This window comes from Theropithecus gelada, chromosome 2 (assembly GCF_003255815.1).
Source record: "Theropithecus gelada isolate Dixy chromosome 2, Tgel_1.0, whole genome shotgun sequence".
NCBI lineage: Eukaryota > Metazoa > Chordata > Mammalia > Primates > Cercopithecidae > Theropithecus > Theropithecus gelada.
Genome location: NC_037669.1, coordinates 91,143,719 through 91,167,761, shown reverse-complemented (window position 1 = coordinate 91,167,761; position 24,043 = coordinate 91,143,719). Strand labels below are relative to the sequence as shown.

The 24,043-nt window shown below is 46.4% G+C and overlaps 1 protein-coding gene across 7 annotated transcripts in view; it reads right to left on the bottom strand.

The window, feature by feature from the left end:
• Positions 1-24,043, bottom strand: part of QRICH1 (glutamine rich 1) — a 69,107-nt gene that overhangs the window by 1,076 nt on the left and 43,988 nt on the right. For all 7 annotated transcript variants that reach the window (XM_025376405.1, XM_025376404.1, XM_025376409.1 and 4 more), the window contains 6 exons: positions 18,266-18,443; positions 17,591-17,745; positions 15,273-15,387; positions 2,369-2,477; positions 1,871-2,022; positions 1,442-1,532 (listed from right to left, as the gene is read on the bottom strand). In XM_025376405.1, coding sequence (XP_025232190.1) covers positions 1,442-1,532; positions 1,871-2,022; positions 2,369-2,477; positions 15,273-15,387; positions 17,591-17,745; positions 18,266-18,443 — 800 coding nt within the window. The remainder of the gene's footprint in view (positions 1-1,441; positions 1,533-1,870; positions 2,023-2,368; positions 2,478-15,272; positions 15,388-17,590; positions 17,746-18,265; positions 18,444-24,043) is intronic.

Genomic DNA, 24,043 nt, shown 5'->3' with positions numbered 1-24,043 from the left:
TTCCATGCAGCCACCACACACTACATCCTGGTCCTCCTTTGGGACTACTGCAAATCCCCCAAATGTTGGGTTGCTTCCCCTCTGCCCCTCCTTCCCACATACCACCTGTGATCCATCACTGAATGCACCAGCCTATGGCTCCCATGGACTCATGTGAGTCCATCCTTATCTTACTTGAAGCCAACTTCACTGCTCAAAGGGTCTATCTCCAAGTCTTTGCACATGTTGTGTTTTGTTTTTTGTTTTTGAGGTGGCATCTTGTCTCCAGGCTGGAGTGCAGTGGGGGTGATCTCAGCTCACTGCAACCTCCGCCTCCTTGGTTCAAGTGATTCTCCTGCCTCAGCCTCCTGAGTAGCTGGGACTATAGGCACGTGCCACCAAGCCCAGCTAATTTTTGTATTTTTAGTAGAGATGGGGTTTCGCCATGTTGGCCAGGCTAGTCTTGAACTCCTGACCTCAGGTGATCCACCCACCTTGGCCTCCCAAAGTGCTGGGATTACAGGTGTGAGCTACTGTGCCCAGCCTCATGTTGTGTTTTCTACCCACTAATGATGGCCATTACACTGGGGTCCTTAACTTGGGTTCACTCCCCTCCCCCTAACCGTGCTGTACCTCTATTAAGTACTTGGCATCCTGTATACTCTAACAGTTATTCATCCATCCATTTAAGATTTATTTAAGGGTTACTAGTGCCAGGTCAGCACCAGGTGCTGATATTAAAAAATAATGGGCAGCAACAGTATTTCCTACCTCATGGAGCTTACAGATAGGAGGGGACACAGGTAGCAATTAAAGTTACACAAATACAAAATAACAAACAGTGATAAGTGCTACCTAGGAAATAGCCACAGGAAGAGGTGGGGAATGTGGAAATGCTTCCCTGATAAGCTGTGTTTAAGTTGAGAAGAGGCATAATATGATGCCCTTGAGTGGAGAGGAGCTAGTGTGGCTGGGGAACTAAGCTCCACAGATACGAGGTTAGCAAGGGGGAGTGCATGAAAGGAGCTGTCTGCCATAAAAGAATTATTATGTAATGAGAAACCACTGAATGGGCAAAAAGGAGAAAAAGCTGAGAGAAGTCTCACCTACATTAATGGTGGCAGTGACAAAAGGTCAAGGTCAGGAAGCAGGGCCATGCTCAATATGTGATGAAGGTAGATTCTCTGTACCTTCATATCCTTTTCATGAAAGTTGACTGTAGGGACCTGGTACCCCTTTTTCTATCAGTGCTAGGCACATCACACACATTTGAAAAGCCAGGGCAAGGGTGCTTCTACATTTAGCTTTCTGGAAGTGTTTTTATGTGGTCTGGGACTAGAGAATGCCTCTCCCGTGTGATAAGCTATCACACAAGTGAACATGCACACGCATAAACACACATGCACACGCATAAACACACATGCACACACATGGACGGCCAGTCACAATAAAGCCTCCTCACCATTTGAAGAGGTAGAAATCATAGAGCTTGATGGGACATCTCAATGGATTCTCTGGATTTTCCGTCTGTTCTGCATACATGTCATCTGTAACTATAAAACACACATCCCCACCACCACAGACCTGGCATCAGACTGCCTTACCTCAGACCCAAATCAGGAACCTTAGGCTTTCAGCCAGCCCAACTAGGAAATACAGGGTCTGGGGAGGGAAGGTATGAGGCATGGGCAGTGACTACTAAGGGAAGAGGCAGCTATTCTCTCTGGGGCTTCTCTGCTTCTAGGAGGAAAGTTTGGAATTTTTGGCTGGTGAGAAGGGAGTGGAGAATTTTATCCAGCAAATCTCAACCTTTACACTTATCACCAGCCTCACAGGCACAAGGGCAGGACAAGCAGCACCTGTTTTTACCATCCCTGCCTCCTTTCCCTACCTTTCTGGCCAGTCTGGTGTATTCCAAGGGCCTTCAAGTACCGGATACTCGTGCTTTTATCCTTGGGATTAGAGGGGTTCTTCTTTGTCTGTCGCAAGACCTTGGAGAAGGCCAGCTTCATGTGCTGGTCCACTGTCTTCAATAGGAAGTACCTGGATCACAAGTAAAATGCAAGGCAGAGGGAGGGGTGCCGGGAGGATACCATGACTCATCCTCTGCCTACTGGTGCTTCAGAGAAGCCACCACCCACATTCCCAAGATCTGGGCAGGCTTGTACCCAACCAGTATCCAGTGCAGGAGCTACATCAAGATGGATGGTAGGGGACTGGCAAGGGTGTTTGCCTTACTGGTTACCAAACAAAATGCAGCCAAGTGGGGTTAGGGCTTTCAGTAGCCCAGTTTCTCAAATATATGTCAGAGGAATTCAGAAGGCCTCTTGGATAGTTTCTACACTCTTCACTGGACAGATGCCAGCAGTGGAGCCTCTAGAACACTTACTTGGTATTAAAGAACATGAGGGTGGTCAGCAAGGTGGAGGGGGAGTGAGCCCCAAGCTGCTTGCACTCCCACAGCATCTCCTCAGTCACGTGGCTGGGCAAGACATAGCCTAGGAGGAATAGAGTACTGTTACAACAAGAGGATGGCAGGTGATCTCTCAAAGGCACAATATGGGAGGTGTGAAGCATAAGGACCACACAGGAGTACAAATTTCATCAGGGGACTCTCCCTAAAGTGTGGCAAAAATCATCTGGAAAGCTTGTTAAAACACAGAGAGCTGGGTCCCAACCTGTTTCTGAGGTGGAACCTGATGATAAGTATTTCTAACACCACACTTGAGAACCACAGCCTTACATGATTGTTGTTACCCTCTAATCCAAGGCTAACACAGGGCAAAAAGACTGCCCTCAGAGACAGTGAAGTACAGAAAACTATAAACCAAACTCTGCATATATGCATACTTCTCTGAGAGTGTACAGAGCTTTGCATATTTTCAAAGGTGGTCCAGGACCCAAAGAACTGGCATGCACGCCCGTTTGCCTTACCAAGTATTCTCTCGTTTCAACCGTCTCTAAAAAGCAAGGCCAGCCGGGTGCGGTGGCTCACGCCTGTAATCCCAGCACTGTGGGAGGCCGAGGCGGGTGGATCATGAGGTCAGAAGATCAAGACCATCCTGGCTAACACGGTGAAACCCCGTCTCTACTAAAAATACAAAAAATAGCTGGGTGTGGTGGCGGGCTCCTGTAGTCCCAGCTACTCGGGAGGCTGAGACAGGAGAATGGTGTGAACCCTGGAAGCAGAGCTTGCAGTGAGCTGAGATTGCACCACTGCACTCCAGCCTAGGCGACAGAGCCTGACTCCCGTCTCAATTAAAAAAAAAAAAAAAAAAAAGCAAGGCTATTGTCATTAATTCTCTAGATAAACAGGAGATTGATACTCTTTGGGGGATTTTTTAAAAAATTATTATTATTTTTTGCTAAGATACAGGGTCTCTTCTACAGTCTTTTAAAAAAAGGAAGGCCAGGCATGGTGGCTCACGCCTGTAATCCCAGAACTTTGGGAGGCTGAGGTGGGAGAACTGCTTGAGCCCAAGAGTTGAAGACCAGCCTGGGCAACATAACGAGACCCCATCTCCACTAAAAATCAAAAAAATTATTCGAGTGTGATGGCACACACCTGTGATCCCAGCTACTAGGGAGGCTGAGGTGGGAGGATTCCTTGGGCCTGGGAGGTCAAGGCTGTAGTTAGCCGTGATCCACCACTGTACTTTAAGCCTGGGTGACAGAATGAGATCCTGTCTCCAAAAAAAAAAAAAGAGATGAGGTTTTGCTCTGTCACCCCAGCTAGAGTACAGTGACACAATCATGGCTAACTGCAGCCTTGAGCTCTTGGGCTCAAAGACTCCTCCTGCCAGTTTCCTGAACAGTTAGAAATACAGGCGTGAACCACCACGCCTAGCCAATATGACAGTATTTGAACTATTACAAGATCCCCCCACAGAGCTGGTGTTACTGTAAGACCCTGGTTCATAAGTGAACCCAGAGCTAGGCATGGACAAAGGTCAATAATCTGAACAAGAACCCTGGTCAGCCAGGTCTGCACCAAAGAAAGATAACATTTGACATGACCACCAAGGCCCCTTTCATGTGCTGAAGTCAGTCAGTATGCACATGTTTGTGCACTGAGTGCATAATGAAATAGCAGCAGGCAACAGTATTTTCCTGCAGGGTTTCGGGATTCTCCAAGTAAGCACAGTGTTATGACACTTACTGGAAGCAGAAAAAAGAACATTCTGCCCAATACACTCCTCTTCTGTGTTCTGTGCTCTTGCCAGAACAAAGCTGGCTCTCTAACTAGAGTAGTGCACTTCCATCTCTTCAAGGCAGTTCTGACTCTATTTTTTGTATACTTTTCAGCTATTTTGTGACCCAGTGGCAATGGGAAAAGCTTTTCTGCTCTTAGACGTATCTGAAGCCCCCAAGATCCAGGATGAGCAGAAAACGGCCCTTCTCAGCAAAGAAGGATTCAAGGAATCCTCCCACCTCAGCCTCCCTAGTAGCTGGGATCACAGGTGTGCGCGATCACACTTGACTAATTTTTTTGATTTTTAGTGGAGATGAGGTCTTGCTATGTTGCCCAGGCTAGTCTTCAACTCTTGGGCTCAAGCAATTCTCCCACCTTGGCCTCCCAAAGTTCTGGGATTACAGGCGTGAGCCACCACGCCTGGCCTTCTTTTTTTTTTTTTTAAATAACTGTTCTCCTGGGAACAATTATTGCCATACTTTGGCATGTTCCACTTTTCTGGGTTTGCTCTGCCATTTGCTCCCTCTGATGTCACTTCTCTAATTTTATTCTCTTCTCTACAATTTGTAATAAACTTGGCTGGGTGTGGTTATTCATGTCTATAATCTCAGCACATTGGGAGGCCAAGGTAGGAAGATTGCTTGAACCCAGGAGTTCAAGACCAGCCTGGGCAACACAGGGAGACCACGTCAATACAAAAACTTAAAAAAAAAAAAAAAAGCTGAGTGCAACCGCTCGAGCCTGGGTCCCAGCTCGAGCCCAACAGGGCAAGGCAGCAGTGAACTATGATCGCAACATTGTACTTGAGCCTGGGAGACAAAGCAAGACCCTGTAAGAAAAAGTAAAATGGCCCGGGCATGGTGGCTCATGGGTGTAACCTTGGGAGGCCAAGGCAGGAGGATCACTGGAACCCAGGAATTTCAGACCAGCCTAGGCAACATGGCAAAACCTCATTTCTATGAAAAAATATAAAAACTAGCCAGGTGTGGTGGTGTGCACCTGTAGTCCCAGCTACTTGGGAAGCTGAGAGGTAGAAGGATTGCTTCAGCCCAGGAGGTAGAGGTTCCAGTGAGGCAAGATTGTGCCACTGCACTCCAGCCTGGGAAACACAGCAAGACCCTGTCTCAAAATAAAACAATAAATCAAAATAAAATAAAACAGACTCTACTGACTCTACATGGAAGTAAGGGGCTATAGATTAAAAAAACCTAGGTAGTAGCCTTATAATTCTGAATCTGAACTATAAGCACCAAAATGATGTATTTTATCTTTAAAAACAATTTCTAGTTCTGCCCACTGAAGTAAGGCACTGAAATACCAGGCCCCAATAAAAGCAACCAGGCTCCAGAACTGAAGGTTTCTACATTAGAACAAGAAATGTCCAAGATGGGACTGAAACATTCTGTTAAGTCAGAAATTAAGAAAGACTATTAGAGTCATGTCGAAAGGACTTAGGGGTCAATTTAAAGAGGCTCCTAATCGCCAATGATGGGACATTTGTACATCAGTAGAGATGTCTGCAATCAGCTGAATCTCATTAAATATGTTTAAATCTGTAAGTTCACAATGACTCTTGTAAACAAGAAAACCTTAATTGGACATCACTGAGGGAAGCTGATGAACTAACTCATTTTTGTGAAAACTGGTTAAGCAAAGAAAAAAAGAAAAAAAAAAAGCCGTTAACCCTGCCTCTTCTATACAAAACTTACCAGTCTATACCATTATGACTCTAAAGAGTTAAACAGGGAAAGTTAGGGCCAGGAAGTGGCTCACGCCTGTAATCCCAGTACTTTGGGAGGCTGAGGTGTGTGGATCGCCTAAGCTCAGGAGTTTGAGACCAGCCTGGGCAACGTGGTAAAACCCCATCTCTACAAAAAATACAAAAATTAGCCAAGCATGGTGGCACATGCCTGTAGCCCCCAGCTACATGGAGGGCTGAGGTGGGAGGACTGCTTGAGCCCAGAAGGTTGAGGCTACAGTGAGCCGTCCGTGTTCCCATCACTGCAATCCAGCCTGGGTGATAAATTGAGATCCTGTCTCTTTAAAAAAACAAACAAACAAAAAAAAAAAACGAGGGAAAGTTTTTCATTATATTCCAAGTAATTATTAAGTAATAATAACATTAGAATACTATTCTGTGACCCATAAAGAATCAGTGGATTCAGACATTTGGGCATTGTGATCAAAGAAAGGCCAACTATGAAGTAATCTTGCCAAAAACAAAACAAAACAAAAATCTGGAATCAATCTGTATATTCAATTACCAATCAACTGTAGATACATGGGGAAAAAGAATATGTTAAACTACACCACAGCGAGCAATCAGCAAAAATTAGACTGTGCGACAATTTCAAAGGCTAGTTTCTTTCATGAATATACTGTAAGACAAAAGGGAGGGGGAAATTAAGATGAACAGTAAATATTAAGGCCAAGCAAGGTGGCTCACACCTGTAACCCTAGTACTTTGGGAGGCTGAGGCAGGCAGATTGCCTGAGCTCAGGAGTTCGCGACCAGCATGGCCAACATGGTGAAACCCCGTATCAACTAAAAATACAAAAATTAGCTAGCTGTGGTGGCAGGCACCTGTAGTCCCGGCTACTCGGGAGGCTGAGGCAGGACAATCACTTGAATCCAGGAGGGAGGTTACAGTGAGCCAAGATTGCACCACTGCACTGCAACCTGGGCGACAGAGAAGACTCCATCTCAAGAAAAAAAGAAAAAGGCCAGGTATGGTGGCTGACCCCTCTAATCCCAACACTTTGGGAGGACAAGGCGGATGGATCACAAGGTCAGCAGTTCGATACCAGCCTGACCTGGTGAAACCCTGTCTCCACTAAAAATATAAAAATTATCTGGGTGTGGTGGTGCGCGCCTGTAATCCCAGCTACTCAGGAGGCTGAGGCAGGAGAATCGCTTGAACTTGGAAGGCAGAGGTTGCAGTGAGCCGAGATCAAGCCTCTGTCTCAAGGAAAAAAAAAAGCCAAATTCAATATGTAGACTTAATTTTGACCTTGATTCAGATAAATCAAAATAATGAAATGTGTAAGACTATTAAACATTTTAATAAAGGGTAGATTTTTTTTTGTTTTTTTTTAAGAGGGAGTCTTGCTGTCACCCAGGCTGGAGTGCAGGGGCACCATCTCGGCTCACTGCAAGCTCTGCCTCCCGTGTTCACGCCATTCTCCTGCCTCAGCCTCCTAAGTAGCTGGGACTACAGGCACTCGCTACCACACCCAGCTAATTTTTTGTATTTTTAGTAGAGATGGGGCTTCACCGTGTTAGCCAGGACCGTCTCGATCTCCTGACCTCATGATCCGCCCGCCTCAGCCTCCCAAAGTGCTGGGATTACAAGCATGAGCCACTGCACCCGGCCTAACAAAGGGTAGATTTTAATTACATTATGGATTTACCTTTTTTTGTTGTTTATTTATTTTTGAGACTGAGTCTTGCACCGTCACCTGGGCTGGAGTGCAATGGTGCGATCTCGGCTCACTGCAACCCCTGCCTCTCCTGTGTTCAAGTGATTCTACTGCCTCAGCCTCCCGAGTAGCTGGAATTACAGGCTCCCACCACCACATCCAGGTAATTTTTGCATTTTTTTTAGTAGAGATAGGGTTTCACCATAATTGGCCAGGCTGGTCTCGAACTCCTGACCTCGTGGTCCACCCGCCTTGGCCTCCCAAAGTGCTGGGAACTCAGGCGTGAGCCACCATGCCCAGTCATTTTTTAAAATTATTTTTTAAAGTATGAGCCAGGCTCCGTAGCCCACGTCTGTAATCCCAGCAATTTGAGATGCCGAGGCGGGTGGATCACCTGAGGTCAGGAGTTCAAGACCAGCCTGGGCAACATGGTGAAACCTTGTCTCTACTAAACTACAAAAAATTAGCCGGGTGTGGCAGTGTGCGCCTGTAGTCCCAGCTACTTGGGAGGCTGAGGCAGGAGAATTGCTTGAACCCAGGAGCCGGAGGTTGCAGTGAGCCAAGATCATGTCACTGCACTCCAGGCTGGACGACAAAGTGAGTGAGACTCTATCTCAAAATAAATAAATACATAAATAAAAAGTAAATATTAAAAGACACAACCAGGCCAGAAGCGGTGGCTCACGCCTGTAATCCCAGCACTTTGGGAGGCTGAGGTGGGCAGATCACCTGAGGTCAGGAGTTCAAGACCAGCCTGGCCAACATGGTGAAATTAAACTCCATCTCTACTAAAAATACAAAAATTAGCCAGGTGTTGTGGTACATGCCTGTAATCCCAGGTACTTGGGAGGCTGAGGCAGGCGAACCACTTGAACCCAGGAGACAGAGGTTGTAGTGAGCCGAGGTCCTGTCATTGCACTCCAGCCTAGGCGAATGAGAATCTGTCTCAAATAAACAAACAAGTAAATAAATAAGTAAGTATGATAGGTTGGGTCCCGTGGCTCATGCCTGAAATCCCAGCACTTTGGGAGGCCGAGGTGGGCCAATCACTTGAGGCCAGAAGTTCGAGACCAGCCTGGCCAGGTGCCTGTAATCCCAGCTATTCAGAGGCTTGAGACAAAAAAAAGTATGGATAAAGTATCTGGAATTTACTTCCAGTACAGGAGAGGGGAAACAGGTGGTGGTATACATAAAGGTTAAAATGGAAAAAATAAACTTAAAAACAAACAAAAAGTAATTAAACAGCAACAGGCCAGGCTCAGTGGCTCATGCCTGTAATCCCAGCACTTTGGGAGGCTGATGCAGGTGGATCACTTTAGGTCAGGAGTTTGAGACCAGCCTGGTCAACATGGTGAAACCCCCGTCTCTACTAAAAATATAAAAAGTAGATGGGCTTGGTGGCACACGCCTGTAATTCCAGCTACTTGGGAGGCTGAGGCACGAGAATCACTTGAACCTGAGGCAGAGGTAGTGAGCCGAGATCGTGCCACTGCACTCCAGCCTGGGCGACAGAGTGAGACTCCGTCTCAAAAACAAAAAAACAGCAACAAAAAAAGATTTGCCATGGAAAATGGGTACATGGGGGAATTCATTAATCTATTCTGTTTATTTTATTTATCCATAGTAACAGACTAAAAAGTGAACTCTGCATATCCATACTTAGCTTGAAAACTTCTAAATTATGTAGAGTGATGTAGTCACTCATGTCTCTGTTCCAACGATAGCCCTCCCTTGTAATAGTCTTAACCCTTTCCATTCCTTTGTGTTCTGTTCTCCAAAGTACTTAAGTTGCTAGGCGCAGTAGCTCATGCCCATAATCCCAGCTCTTAGGGAGGCAGAGGTGGGAGGACAGCTGGAGCCCAGGAGTTGGAGACCTGCCTGGGCAATATAGTGAGACCTCGCTCTCCACAAAAAACAAGGGGGGAAAAAAAAAAAAAAAGACAAAGTACTGGAGTTAACTTACTTATTTATACACTGTCTCACCTTACTGTAGTGCAAGCTCCATTTTCTTCACTGCTGTATTAATCATATTCTCCGGCACCTGGAATACTGCCTTGCATATAGTAGGCACTCAAAAAATTTGTCTAACCAGTAAGTTTCTTTTTTAAGGGTTAAGCAGCACACATTTTAATAAATGGCAGAACAGGGATTAAAACTCGGATATTTGCATGAAGACAAGTTTTAAACTTCTCTGCATGCCAAGGAATGCAACTGCTGCATCATAAGGCCAACAATGTTTACTTTTGTAAGAAACTGCCAAATTGTCTTCCAAAGTGGTTGTGTCATTTTGCATTTCCACAAGCAATAAATGACGTTACTCCCTATCCATGTCAGCATTTGGTGCTGTTGGTGTTTTGAATTTTAGCCATTCTAATAAATGTACAGTAGTATTTCATTACTTCAATTTGCAACTCTCTGATGACACCTGACGAGAGCATCTTTTTTTTTCTTTTTGAGACAGAGTCTCATTCTGTTGCCCAGGCTGGAGTGCAGTGGCACAGGATATCGGCTCACTGCAACCTCTGCCTCCTGGGTTCAAGTGATTATCTTGCCTCAGCCTCCCAAGTAGCTGGGATTACGGGCACGTGCCACCACACCCGGCTAATTTTTCTATTTTTCTAAGTAGAGATGGGGTTTCCCCATATTGGTCAGGCTGGTCTTGAACTCCTGACCTCAAGTGATGCACCTACATTTGGCCTCCCAAAGTGCTAGGATTACAGGTGTGAGCCACCACACCCAGCCCATATTTTCATATACTCATGTGCCATCAATATATTTTTTTTGGTGAGGTATCTGGTCAGATACTTAATATGTGTGTGTGTGTAGTTTTTTACTTTTTGGTAGAGATAGGATGTCACCATGTTGCCCAGGCTGGTCTTGAGTTCCTGGGCTCAAGCAATCCTCTTACCACGGCCTCCCAAAGTGCTGGTATTACAGGTGTGAGCCAGGCCCAGACTAGACGTTTATTATGAATGACATGGGGGTCTCACTTTGTTGACCAGGCTGGTCCCAAACTCCTGGACTCAAGTGATCCTCCCACCTTGGTCTCCCAAAGTGCTAGGATTATGGGTGTGAGCCACTACACTACACCCAGCTGCTAGTCTTTTTTTTTTTTTTTTCTGAGACGGAGTCTCACTCTGTCACCTAGGCTGGAGTGGAGTGGCATGGTCTCACCTCATTGCAACCTCTGCCTGCCTGGTTCAAGCGATTCTCCTGCCTCAGCCTCCCGAGTAGCTGGGACTATAGGCACATGCCACCACATCTAGCTAATTTTTTGTATTTAGTAGAGACAGGGTTTCACAGTGTTAGCCAGGATAGTCTCAATCTCCTGATCTCATGATCCACCCGCCTCAGCCTCCCAAAGTTCTGGGATTACAGGTGTGAACCACTGCGCCCGGCCAATTTTTTGTATTTTTAGTAGAGAAGATGTTTTATGTGTTGGCCAGGCTGATGTCGGATTCCTGGTCTCAAGTCATCCACCTGACTCGGTCTCCCAAAATGCTGGGATTACAGGCATGAGCCACTGCACCCAAGGAGGGGCGGACCCTTGCTCTGTCGCCAGGATGGAGTGCAGTGGCGCGCTCCTGGCTCACTGCAACCTCTGCCTTCCTGGTTCAAGTGATTTCCCTGCCTCAGCCTCCTGAGTAGCTGGGGCTACAGCTGCACACCACCACACCTGGCTAATTTTTTGTATTTTAGTGGGGGGGGGGGGTTTCACCATGTTGGCCAGGCTGGTCTCGATCTCTTGACCTTGTGATCGATCCGCCCACCTCGGCCTCCCAAAGTGGTGGGATTACAGGCATGAGCCACCGTGTCCGGCTAGACTGTTATTTTTTCAAAGTTGCGGTCTTGCTCTGTCACCCAGGCCAGAGTGCAGTGGCATGATCATAGCTTACTGCACCTTTGAACTCCCAAGTTCAAGCGATCCTCCTGCCTCAGCATCTACGGTAGCTAGGACGACAAGCATGCACCACCACACCCAGCTAATTTTTTTTTTTTTTTTCTCTTTTGAGACGGAGTCTCACTCTGTCACCCAGGCTGGAGTGCAGTGGCGCGATCTCAGCTCACTGCAAGCTCCGCCTCCCGGGTTCACACCATTCTCCTGCCTCAGCCTCCCAAGTAGCTGGGACTACAGGCGCCCGCCACCACATCCAGCTAGTTTTTTGTAGTTTTTAGTAGAGACGGGGTTTTGTTTTTTTTTTTTTTGAGACGGAGTCTCGCTCTGTCGCCCAGGCTGGAGTGCACTGGCCGGATCTCGGCTCACTGCAAGCTCCGCCTCCCGGGGTTCACGCCATTCTCCTGCCTCAGCCTCCCAAGTAGCTGGGACTACAGGCGCCCACCACCTCGCCCGGCTAGTTTTTTGTATTTTTTTAGTAGAGACAGGGTTTCACCGTGTTAGCCAGGATGGTCTCGATCTCCTGACCTCGTGATCCGCCCGTCTCGGCCTCCCAAAGTGCTGGGATTACAGGCTTGAGCCACCGCGCCTGGCCAGAGACGGGGTTTCACCATGTTAGCCAGGATGGTCTCGATCTCCTGACCTCGTGATCTGCCCATCTCGGCCTCCCAAAGTGCTGGGATTACAGGCTTGAGCCACTGCGCCCAGCCACCCAGCTAATTTTTTGTAGTTTTAGTAAACACAGGGTTTCACCATGTTGGCCAGGCTGGTGTCATCACCAGTCATCACTTGAGAACTCCTGATCTCAAGTGATTCACCCTCCTCGACCTCCCAAAGTGCTGGGATTACAGGCATGAGCCACTGCGCACAGCCTGCACCAGCACCATTTGTTGAAAAGATTATTCTCTCTGCTTTCTCCATTGAATTTCCCTTCTCCTTTGTCAATGACAAACTTACTATATTTGTGTGTCTCTATTTCCAGGTTTTCTATTCTGTAACATTGATCTGTCTATTCCTTTGCCAAAAACCTGTACACAAATGTTTAAGCAGCTTTATTCATAATTGCTAAAACTTGGAAGCAACCAAGATAAGATGTCCTTCAATAGCTGAATGAGTAAACAAACTGTGGTACATCCATACAATGGAGTATTATTCAGTGAGAAAAAGAAACAATCTATCAAGCCACAAAAAGACACACAGGAATCTTTTTTTTTTTTGAGACAGAGTCTTGGAGTCTCGCTCTATCACCCAGGCTGGAGTGCAGTGGTGTGATCTCAGCTCACTGCAAACTCCGCCTCCCGGGTTCACGCCATTCTCCTGCCTCAGCCTCCCAAGCAGCTGGGACTACAGGCACCCACCACCACGCCTGGCTAATTTGTTGTAGTTTTTAGTAGAGACGGGGTTTCACCATGTTAGCCAGGGTGGTCTCCATCTCCCGACCTCATGCTCCACCTGCCTTGGCCTCCCAAAGTGCTGGGACTACAGGCATGAGCCACCGTGCCCAGCCAAAGACACACAGGAATCTTAAAGGCATATTGGAAAGTGAAAGGAGTAAATCTGAAAAGGCCACATGCCGAATTATTCCAAATGTACGATATTCTAGAAAAGGAAAACTGTGAAAATAGTAAAAACATCAGTGGTTCCCAGTGTATCTGGGGGAGGGAGGGATAAACAGGTGAGAAGGTTTTTGTTTTTTATTTTTGAGACGGAGTCTTCCTCTATCACCAGGCTGGAGTGCAGTGGCACAATCTTGGCTCACCATAACCTCCGAATCCCTGGTTCAAGCAATTCTCCTATCTCAGCCTCCCGTGTAGCTGGGATTACAGGCGCCTGCCAACACACCCAGCTAATTTTTGTATTTTTAATAGAGATAGTGTTTCACCATGTTGGCCAGGCTGGTTTTGAACTCCCAATGTTCAGTGATCAGTCCATCTCTGCCTCCCAAAGTGCTGGGATTACAGGCGTGAGCCACCATGTCCAGCCCAGAAGAGGTATTTTTTAGGGCAGTGAAACATTCTATAAGACATCATGATGGTGATACATGTCATCATACATTTATCAAAACTCGGAATGTACAGCAGATACAGAATGTAAACCAGAATGTACAACACAATAATATAGTTCATAGCACTATGAACTATAGTTAACAATAATGTATCAATATTGGTTTATCAATTGTAACAAATGTACCACACTAATGCAACATGTTACTGATAGGAGAAACTGCGTGTGAGGGTATACACTTAAGGAGTTATATGGAAATTCTCTATACTTATTGCTAAATTTTTCTGGAAACCTAAAAGTACTCTAAAAAACAAAGCCTAGGCCGGGCACGGTGGCTCGCGCCTGTAATCCCAGCACTTTGGGAGGCCAAGGCGGGTGGATCACAAGGTCAGGAGATCGAGACCATCCTGGCTAACACGGTGAAACTCCATCTCTACTAAAAATAAATTTAAAAAATTAGCCTGGCGTGGTGGCAGGCGCCTGTAGTCCCAGCTACTCGGGAGGCTGAGGCAGGAGAATGGCGTGAACTCAGGTGGTGGAGCTTGCTGTGAGCCAAGATTGCGCCACTGCACTCCAGCCTAGATGACAGAGCAAGACTCCATCTCAAAAAAAAAAAGTCTATTAGTTGACGGTGGTGGCTCATGCCTGTAATTCCAGCACTTGGGAGAGGCCGACGTGGGCGGATCACCTGAGGTCAAGAGTTCGAGACCACCCTGACCAATATGATGAAACCCCGTCTCTACTAAAAATACAAAAATTAGCCGGGCGTGGTGGTATGCCCCTGTAATCCCAGCTACTTGGGAGGCTGGGATAGGAGAATCACTTGAACCCGGGAGGCGGATGCTGCAGTAAGCCAAGATCGCACCATTGCACTCCAGCCTGGGCAACAAGAGCAAAACTCCGTCTCAAAACAAAAAAGTCTATTAAAAACAAAAATAGACCAGGCACAGTGGCTCACGCCTGTAATCCCAGCACTTTGGGAGGCCTAGGCGGGCAGATCACAAAGTCAGGAGTTTGAGACCAGCCTGGCCAACATGGCAAAACCCTGCCTCTACTAAAAATACAAAAATTAGCTGGGCATGATGGCACATGCCTGTAATCCCAGCTACTCGGGAGGCTGAGGTAGGAGAACTGCCTGAACTGGGACCCAGGAGGCGGAGGCTGCAGTGCGCCAAGATCATGCCACTGCACTCCATCCTGGGCTATAGAGCAAGACTGTATCAGACAAAACAAAACAAAACAAAACAAAAATACCTGAGCATGGTAGCGCATGCCTATAGCTCCAGCTACTCAGGAGGCTAAGGCAGGAGGATCGCTTGAGCTCAGGAGTTTGAGGTCCATCTCAGCAACATACCAAGACCATGTTTTTTTTAAGAACAAACAAAGAAAAACACTGAATAACCTATGCTTTTGTTCCAACAGAATATGCTGTCCAGAAGACTGCCTGTGAGTAAAGCAAAAATTATGCTCTACAGATAAAACTGTCCACAATTCTTAATTGTTATTCTAACTTTAATCAATACATTTTAATAGAAAAAAAAAAAGATAGTAACTATCCCACTAGTTCTGCTTGTTCCTGTGTCCTTCCCACACTGGGACCAGCAAGGTTCTCTGGTGAGCAGTGCCTCTTCCCTATCAGGGCAAGTAGCACAGTGGCCAATGCTGCTGCAGTCTGGGATTTATATCCCCCTCACTCACATGCTTTTCACAGCCAACCACAGAAGCTGTTGATCTTTCTTAAATCCAGGTGGGAAAGATATCCAAGGACAAGGGAGACTCTTACCAAGTGGAGTGACCCGGGGCTGAACATCCTTCAGAACTTCATGTAGCCACTCCGTGAACCGAACATAATAAAGATCGGAGAAAATGTCATCTACCCTTCCATTTTCAAAAAGATACTAAAAGAAAAACAATTAATAGAAGTTATTGGTAGTCTCCTGAACAAGGCTTTCAGGGGAAATAAATATATTTTTCTACCAGTACTACTATCCTTCCCTACCCATTCACACCTCAACAAACTAAGGCACCAGCATGTGACACTTCCATAGTATGCTTAAGCTCATGTGACTGATTCTCATGACATTCTTGAGAGTTCGGTAAATAAGGCAGATGTTGTGAATGGTATTTCACCCAAGAAAGGCATTGTTTTGTGTTAGCAAAAATCATGAATAGGCTCTAGGGTCAGTCTTCCATTAGATATTGTGTAAGTTAAATAACATGTGCAAGTCTTTTAATTTCTGGGGTTCAGTTTCCTTGCCTGTAAATGGAGATGATGGTATCTGCCTTCCAGGACTGGGGAGAGCACAGAATGAAAGCATGTAAAGCAATTCACACAGTACTTAGGTTAGGACCACCGAGAGAGGAAAAAACTAGGAGGCAGACATGTCTCAAGACTAGGCCAACAGAATGAGTCCCAACCAGTAAGCCCTACTCTACTATACTGTGATTTCTCCTCAAAAGCCTTCAAGCACTAAAATATCCACCTCTGCTCCCTTGAACTGCCAGTCTGCAAATTTCCGTTATGCTTCACCACAGATGTCCTGAAAACCTAACTATATTGGTATATTATTCTAGCTAGACTCCTTCAAATAAGTATTTAGTGTTAATGCAGGGAACAATGAGAAGGAAAGTTCTATGCTGGCACAAGACTTTGTTTTGAATAAATTACTTTCATGAAAATCAGGTTTACTTTAACAAAAAGAAAAGTGTTACATAAATGCTTTGTGAATTACACACAAAAAAAGGTCAAGGTAATTACCAATAATATAACAGAAGTTTCTCTAGGTAGTAGGATGATGAATAATGTTTGTTTTCCTATTTTATTATTAATTTTATGCATTTATTTTTTAAGAGGCAAGGTCTTGCTTTGCAGCCCAGACTGAATGAAGTGCAATGGCACAATCATAGCTGACTGTAGCCTCGAACTGCTGAGCTCAAGCAATTCTCCTGCCTCAGCCTCCCAAACAGCTGGGACTACAGGTGTGCACCACCACACCCGGCTAATTCTTTTCTTTTCATTTTTGAGACAGGGTCTCACTCTGTCACCCAGGCTGGAGTGTAGTGGCATAATCATGACTCACTACAGCCCCAACCTCTGGGGCTTAAGCAATCCTCCCACCTCAGCCTCCCAAGCAGCTGGGACTACAGGCACGCACTACCATACCCAGCTAATTTTTTGTAGAGATGGGGTTTCACTATGTTGCCTAGGCTGGTCTCAAACTCCTGCGGCTCAAGCGATCCTCCTGCCTGAGCCTCCCAAAGTTCTGGGATTACAGGTGTGAGACATCTCGCTTGGCTCTTATTTTTTTTCTTTTTTTTTTGAGACAGAGTCTTGCTCTGTTGCCCAGGCTGGAGTGCAGTGGCTGGATCTCAGCTCACTGCAAGCTCCACCTCCCGGGTTTATGCCATTCTCCTGCCTCAGCCTCCCGAATAGCTGGGACTACAGGCGCTCGCCACCTCGCCCGGCTAGATTTTTGTATTTTTTAGTAGAGACGGGGTTTCACCGTGTTTGCCAGGATGGTCTCGAACTCCTGACCTCGTGATCCGCCCGTCTCGGCCTCCCAAGGTGCTGGGATTACAGGCTTGAGCCACCACGCCCGACCTCTTTTTTTTTTTTTTTAATTTTTGAGACAGAGTCTCGCTCTGTCACCCAGGCTGGAGTGCAATGCTGTGATCTCAGCTCACTGCAACCTCTATCTCCCGGGTTCAAGCGATTATCATGCCTCAGCCTGCCAAGTAGCAGGGATTATAGGCGTACACCACCACACCTGGTGAATTTTTGTATTTTTAGTGGATAGGGGTTTCACCATGTTGGCCGGGCTGGTCATCTTCAACTCCTGACCTCAAGTGATCCACCTGCCTCGGCTTCCCAAAGTGCTGGGATTACAGGCGTGAGCCACCAGCGCCCGGCCCCGGCTCTTATTTTCTAAAGTGAACATGTAGGTTTTTAAAACTTTAAAAAATGTGCATTTTAAAACTCATTATATACCTGAAAGAGAACTTCCTTATTTTAACTTCTTGTTTGTCATTTTATTAACTAAACTAGCAAACATCCAACAGGAACACAGCTCAAACATGTTCTCATGAAGATCTGTTTCCTACCTTTTGAATACACAGGAAAATATAGTACAGCACATCTGGGTCATAGGGTTCACCTTCTCCATTTCGAGCTTCCCGTGTCATTAGACAGAGCCCATAATTCAACTCTGCCACAGCAGAGGAGATGAGATCTTCCTGGAATCGCAGCAGTTGGCGCCCTGCAACGAAAGCCCCAAAGATGAATGGAGGTCCTGGCAACCCAGGACGAATAGAGGTCCTGGGGGTCCATATCTGGAAGGCTCAGAACACATACTGCCCATGAGGGTGCTGGGACAGAAATGGTCACTTGTATCTACTGTAATGTTTCACGCCTGTAATGTCAGAACTGGCCTATCATGTGAGTATATGAGCCTAATGCCAAGAAAGAAGGGCTTGAGTGAGTGCCTACTACCTGGTTCCCATTTCCTCCCAGAAGCCACTGTGTTCAGGTCTGGTAGGGTCAACTCCTGAAACCCATATGTCTAAAAATGCCTGGTTTTGCGCAAACTCCACACATCCTGCTTATTATGTACACAGGGTCAGTACTGCTTGTTGCTAGGACTGAATTCAACATACTATTACAGATGTTGCTCTCTTTTCCCCCAGATAGGGGATACCACTTTTCTGCCATTTTGTCCTCCTGTTACTTCAGTACCACTGCATTTTAGACAGAGCCCACTCTTCTTCCCAGACACTCACTCCCAATGGGTGCCAATCTGTTCTGAGCATCCTTCTCTAATTCAGCATTCTTGGTCTGGGCCCAGTTTTTCCATACTTCAAGCCCTTCTTCTGGCTTCAAAGAATTTGGAAGCAGAAGTTCTGGGGAAGGCTGTGGCTGTGACTGTGGTTCAACTTCAGCAACCTGGACAGTTTGAGCCTATAGGAAAGAAACCATGAAAATGTGTCAATAGTGTTTTATATTAGATCCTTCAGCAAAATTGCCAGAAAATTGTTATGTGTAGTTCACTTATTTAAGAAAATATTTCTCTACTCCTTGCTGTCCTACTTTTAAGAAGCTTTGCAGTTCTACCTCCTGCCCCAGGGACAGCAAAAGCAGCACTGCAACTGGGCTAGTGCAGTGATTCTCAGCTTTGGCTGCACTTTTAAATGTTTTTTTTTTTTTAGACGGAGTTTCGCTCTAGTCACTCAGGCTGGAGTGCAATGGTGCAATCTCGGCTCACTGCAATGTCCGCCTTCCGGGTTCAAGTGATTCTCCTGCCTCAGCCTCCCGAGTACCTGGGATTACAGGCATGCACCACCACGGCCAGCTAATTTTATAATTTTAGTCGAGACAGGGTTTCATCATGTTGGTCAGGCTGGTCTTGAACTCCCATCCTCAGGTGATCTGCCCGCCTCGGCCTCCCAAAGTGCTGGGATTACAGGCGTGAACCACCGTGCCCGGTCAAATCTTTTATTTAAAAACACTAATAGCCAGACTTACCCCAGAATCTCTCTGAGGGGGAGCAAAGTTATCAATCGTATAAAAACTCCTCAAGTAAGATTGCGCCACTGCACTCCAGCCTGGTGACAGAGCGAGACTCTGTCTCGGAAAAATAAAAAACAAAACAAAACAAAACAAAAGAACTCCTCGAGTAAAAAAGTAATTCTAATGTTTGGTCACCGCTGAGAACTACTGGCTCAAATCACTGCTTCCACAGTCTTTTTCTTTTTTTTTTTTTTGAGATGGAGTCTCGCTCCTGTAGTACAGGCTTGAGTGCAGTGGCACAATCTCAGCTCACTGTAACTTCCACCTCCCGGGTTCAAGCAATTCTCCTTCTTCAGCCTCCCGAGTAGCCGGGATTATAGGTGTGTGCCACCACACCTGGCTAATTTTTTTATTTTTAGTAGAGACGGAGTTTCTCCATGTTGGCCAGGCTGGTCTCGAACTCCTGACCTCAGGTGATCCACCTGCCTCAGCCTCCCAAAGTGCTAGGATTACAGGCGTGAGCCACTGCACCCGGCCCCCACAATCTTTAATGTGCAAACAAATCACTTGGGGATTATATCAAAATGTATATTGTGATCGAAAAGGGTGGGATCTGAGACTCAGCATTTCTTTTTTTTTTTTTTTTTTTTGGCAGGGACAGAGTTTCGCTCTTGTTCTTTGGATGCTGGAGTGCAATGGCAGGATCTCGGCTCACCTCGACCTCTGTCTCCCAGGTTCAAGCGATTCTCCTGCCTCAGCCTCCCAACTAGCTAGAATTACAGGCATGTGCCACCACTCCTGGCTAATTTTGTATTTTTAGTAGAGATGGGGTTTCTCCAAGTTGGTCAGGCTGGTCTTGACTCCCAACTTTGCAATTTCGTACTTTTTGAAATTCTTTTTTTGAGCAAAGTCTTGCTCTGTCACCCAGACTAGAGAACAGTGGCATGATCTTGGCTCACCACAACCTCGGCCTCCCAGGTTCAAGGCATTCTCCTGCCTCAGCCTCCCGAGTAGCTGGGATTATAGGTGTCTGCCATCATGCCCGGCTAATTTTTGTATTTTTAGTAGAGACGGGGTTTCACCATGTTGACCAAGCTGGTCTCAAACTCCTGACCTCAGGTGATCCGTCTGCCTTGGCCTCCCAAAATGTTAGGCTTACAGGCATGAGCCACCATGCCTGGGGAGATTCTAAAGAGATCCTTACACCCTAAAAAAATAAAATTCCAAGATTTTCCATTTTTTTAGTTTGGATTCTGATTTTGAAGGGCAAGAACTGAGTCACCACATGTTCAAAGAATGTGCTTGAGCTGGGTGAGGTGGCTCACACCTGTAATCCCAGGACTCTGGGAGGCCGAGGCAGGCAGATCACTTCAGGTCAGGAGTTGGAGACCAGCCTGGCCAACATGGTGAAACCCTGTCTCTACCAAAAATATAAAAAATTAGCCACCAGGTGAGGTAGCATGCGCCTGTAATCCCACCTACTTGGGAGGCTGAGGCAGGAGAATTGCTTGAACCTGAAAGGCAGAGGTTGCAGTGAGCCAAGATGGTGCCACTGCACTCCAGCCTGGGTCACAGAGCCAGACTCTTGTCTCAAAAAAAAAAAAAAAAAAAAAAAGAATGTGCTTGGATTCTCAAAGGTGCAATAAAACAGTAAGAAATCAATTCAAATCACCCAAAGCCCTAGTTTCGCTCACTCACTAATTCAAAAAACGTGTGCACAGCTTTGCATCAGGCCCAGAATACTGACATGTATTAAATTACAGTCTAGGGCAAAGAGCTGCTTCAATCTGCAGTGTTGTGAAGAAAATTATTGGCATCACTTTTTCTCCTTAACTGCACTGGCTAATCCAATGATCACCACAAAAAAAAAAAAAAAAATTACTCAAACCATTTCTTTGAAACAGTTCCATGAACTGCCAACCATCATGCCCCTCTAAGACATCTAGCACAGACCAGGAGGGCAGCTGAGCTCAGGGCCAGAGGACCCAATAGCACCAGAAGCCTCTCAGTGAGCCACACAGATGTCCCCTCCTCCCCGCCACCCACAGGCCCAAGCCTCCCTTTACCTAGTCAATAAGTACTTTCTTAGCTCAGGAAGCAACCCATCTTTCCCCTACTCTGTTTTATTAAAAAGTTTGTCATGAATTACTGTCCTGCTCAAAGCCAAGTCTATAGCTGGGCCCAGACATTCTTGCCCTTTCTTCTACTTTTAACCTGAGGACTCATTCTCTGATTTCCATAGACCTTTGATCTGGATGCTGTATTCAGGGCTCCAATCACTATTCTGTCTACCCCAGAAATGAGCAATCTCTTCTTGGTGGCCTGTAGTAGCTGCTGCCACCACTACCAGCACTACCACCCTCCCTGTACTCCCCACTCGCATACACCTGAAATGAAAGGGTCAAATGCGATGGATGCTTTGGCCCTAACCTACCGGACCTTTCTGGCACATAAAAAAAATGTCACTTACAACATTGTCCTTTGCATTCTGCTCGGCTTCCTGTCACTCTCCTGGACCTCCCTCAGCCATCTGGCAGCTCTTTCTGTGTATGCTTTAGGTTTATCTCTGCCAGGCCCTTACGTGTTTGTTAACTATGGGACTACTCTATAGACCCACTTTCTAATTTCAACTACATGTTCTCCCTGGTGAGTCTCACCCACTTTTCCAGTTTGGATATCCGTATTTGTCAAAGTGACCGCTATGTACCTTCAAGCTAGAACCCTTACCGCCCCTACCCCCTGCTTAATATGCCCAGTGGGTACTATATATCTCCAACTGAACATCTCATAGCCACCTCCAACTAACATCTACAAAGTATTCATTATCTTCCCTGCCCAGATCTATTCTGAGTTACCTCCCTCCCTCGTTCAATGGCAACACCATTTACCCAAACTGGAAATCCAGGAGTCTAGCTGAACAAGTAGGCAGTGGCCAGAGCATGGGAGGCAGTGCTTCTGTAGCAGGCCCCCTTTACTGTGTGCTTCCAACCACTAAATGTCATTTAACATTCCCAAGCATCTTCCAAAAATTCTTCCAAACGTGTCCAAATGTCTATTAGTGGATGGAGGAGGCAATAATGCAACCCAGCTTGAAAGTTACTCATACAGAGTATTGTACAATGTAGTGTAAATTTGTTCCTACACATAATGGGAGCCCTTGGAGAGTTTTAAGCTAGGAAGTGACACGATCTTACATTTTATGATTATTCTCATTGTTCTATGAAGAATAAATTGAAGAACAAGAATGGAAGCAAGTACTGGTGGCCTAGACTATAGTGGTGGCAGTGGAGATGATATAAGAGATTTTGAGAGGTGTGATGGTAGAAGCAACATGGCTTTTTTTTTTTTTTTTTTTTTGAGACGGAGTCTCACTCTGTCGCCCAGGCTGGAGTGCAGTGGCCGGATCTCAGCTCACTGCAAGCTCCGCCTCCTGGGTTCACTCCATTCTCCTGCCTTAGCCTCCCGAGTAGCTGGGACTACAGGCGCCTGCCACCTCGCCTGGCTAGTTTTTTGTATTTTTTAGTAGAGACGGGGTTTCACCGTGTGTTAGCCAGGATGGTCTCCATCTCCTGACCTCGTGATCCGCCCGTCTCGGCCTCCCAAAGTGCTGGGATTACAGGCTTGAGCCACCGCGCCCAGCCAATGGCTTGTTAATGAACTGGCTGTGAGGAGCAAGGAGGCAGACACAAAGATGACTCCAAACCAGAAACAACTGGGTGGAGAGCAGCATCACTTTTTGAGACAGGGAAGTTTTTGACAGTTTTAGAAGTGGTGCCAATGAAGATCTGAGGCATTGTCAATAAATCCAAGTAAATGCTAAGTAGGCAGCTGAATATGTGGAAAAGGTTCCAGAGGAAGGTATGGCCGAGAGACTTGGACTTATGTGTCAATGCAGCACACGGATTAAGACACAGGCTTCAGGACCAGCCCATCCAGGGTTGAATCTCAATTCTGCCACTTTTTTTTTTTTTCTGAGACAGAGTCTCGCTCTGTCGCCCAGGCTGGAGTGCAGTGGCACGATCTCCACTCATTGCAAGCTCTGCCTCCCGGGTTCATGCCATTCTCCTGCCTCAGCCTCCTGAGTAGCTGGGACTTCAGGTGCACACCACTACACCTGGCTAATTTTTTGTATTTTTAGTAGAGAGGGGGTTTCACTGTGTCAACCAGGATAGTCTCCTGACCTCGTGATCTGCCCGCCTCGGCCTCCCAGAGTGCTGGGATTACAAGCGTGAGCCACCGTGCCTGGCCTCACTTTTTTTTTGAGGCAGAGTCTTACTCTATCGCCCAGGCTGGAGTGCAGTGGCACGATCTTGGCTCACTGCAACCTCTGCCTCCTGGGTTCAGGCAATTCTGTGCCTTAGCCTCCCAGGTAGCTGGGATTATACTTGCCAACCACCACGTCTGGTTAATTTTTTGTTTTTGTATTTTTAGTAGAGATGGGGTTTCACCATCTTGGCCAGGCTGGTCTTTTAACTCCTGACCTCGTGATCCACCCGCCTCTGGCCTCCGAAAGTGCTGGGATTATAGGTGTGAGCCACCACGCCTGGCCACTTCTGCCACTTTTTAAGCATGGCTTTGGCCTTGTCACTTAATCTCTTTGCCTGAGTTTCCTCATCTGTAAAATAGAGATATTAGTACAAACTTCGTAAATTTAATGTGAAAATTAGAAGAATATGTTAAATATCAAGAACAGTAGTACTGGCAGATAGTACCAGTGATTATCATCTTCAGCAGCAGCAAGAATCATCTGGAGATGCTGGAAACCATGGCAATGGAAAGAAATCCCTTAGGGAGAAGAGGGCCAAGTACTGAACCCTAAGGAACATCAACATGTATGATTCAGAGACAGGAAAAGGCACCAGTAAGTTTCCTGGGAATAAAGAAGACTCAGATGGGTAGGAGGAAAATCAGGAATGTGTAATAACATGCAAGTCTAAAGAAAAAGAGTCTCGGCCGGGCGCGGTGGCTCAAGCCTGTAATCCCAGCACTTTGGGAGGCCGAGACGGGCGGATCACGAGGTCAGGAGATCGAGACCATCCTGGCTAACACGG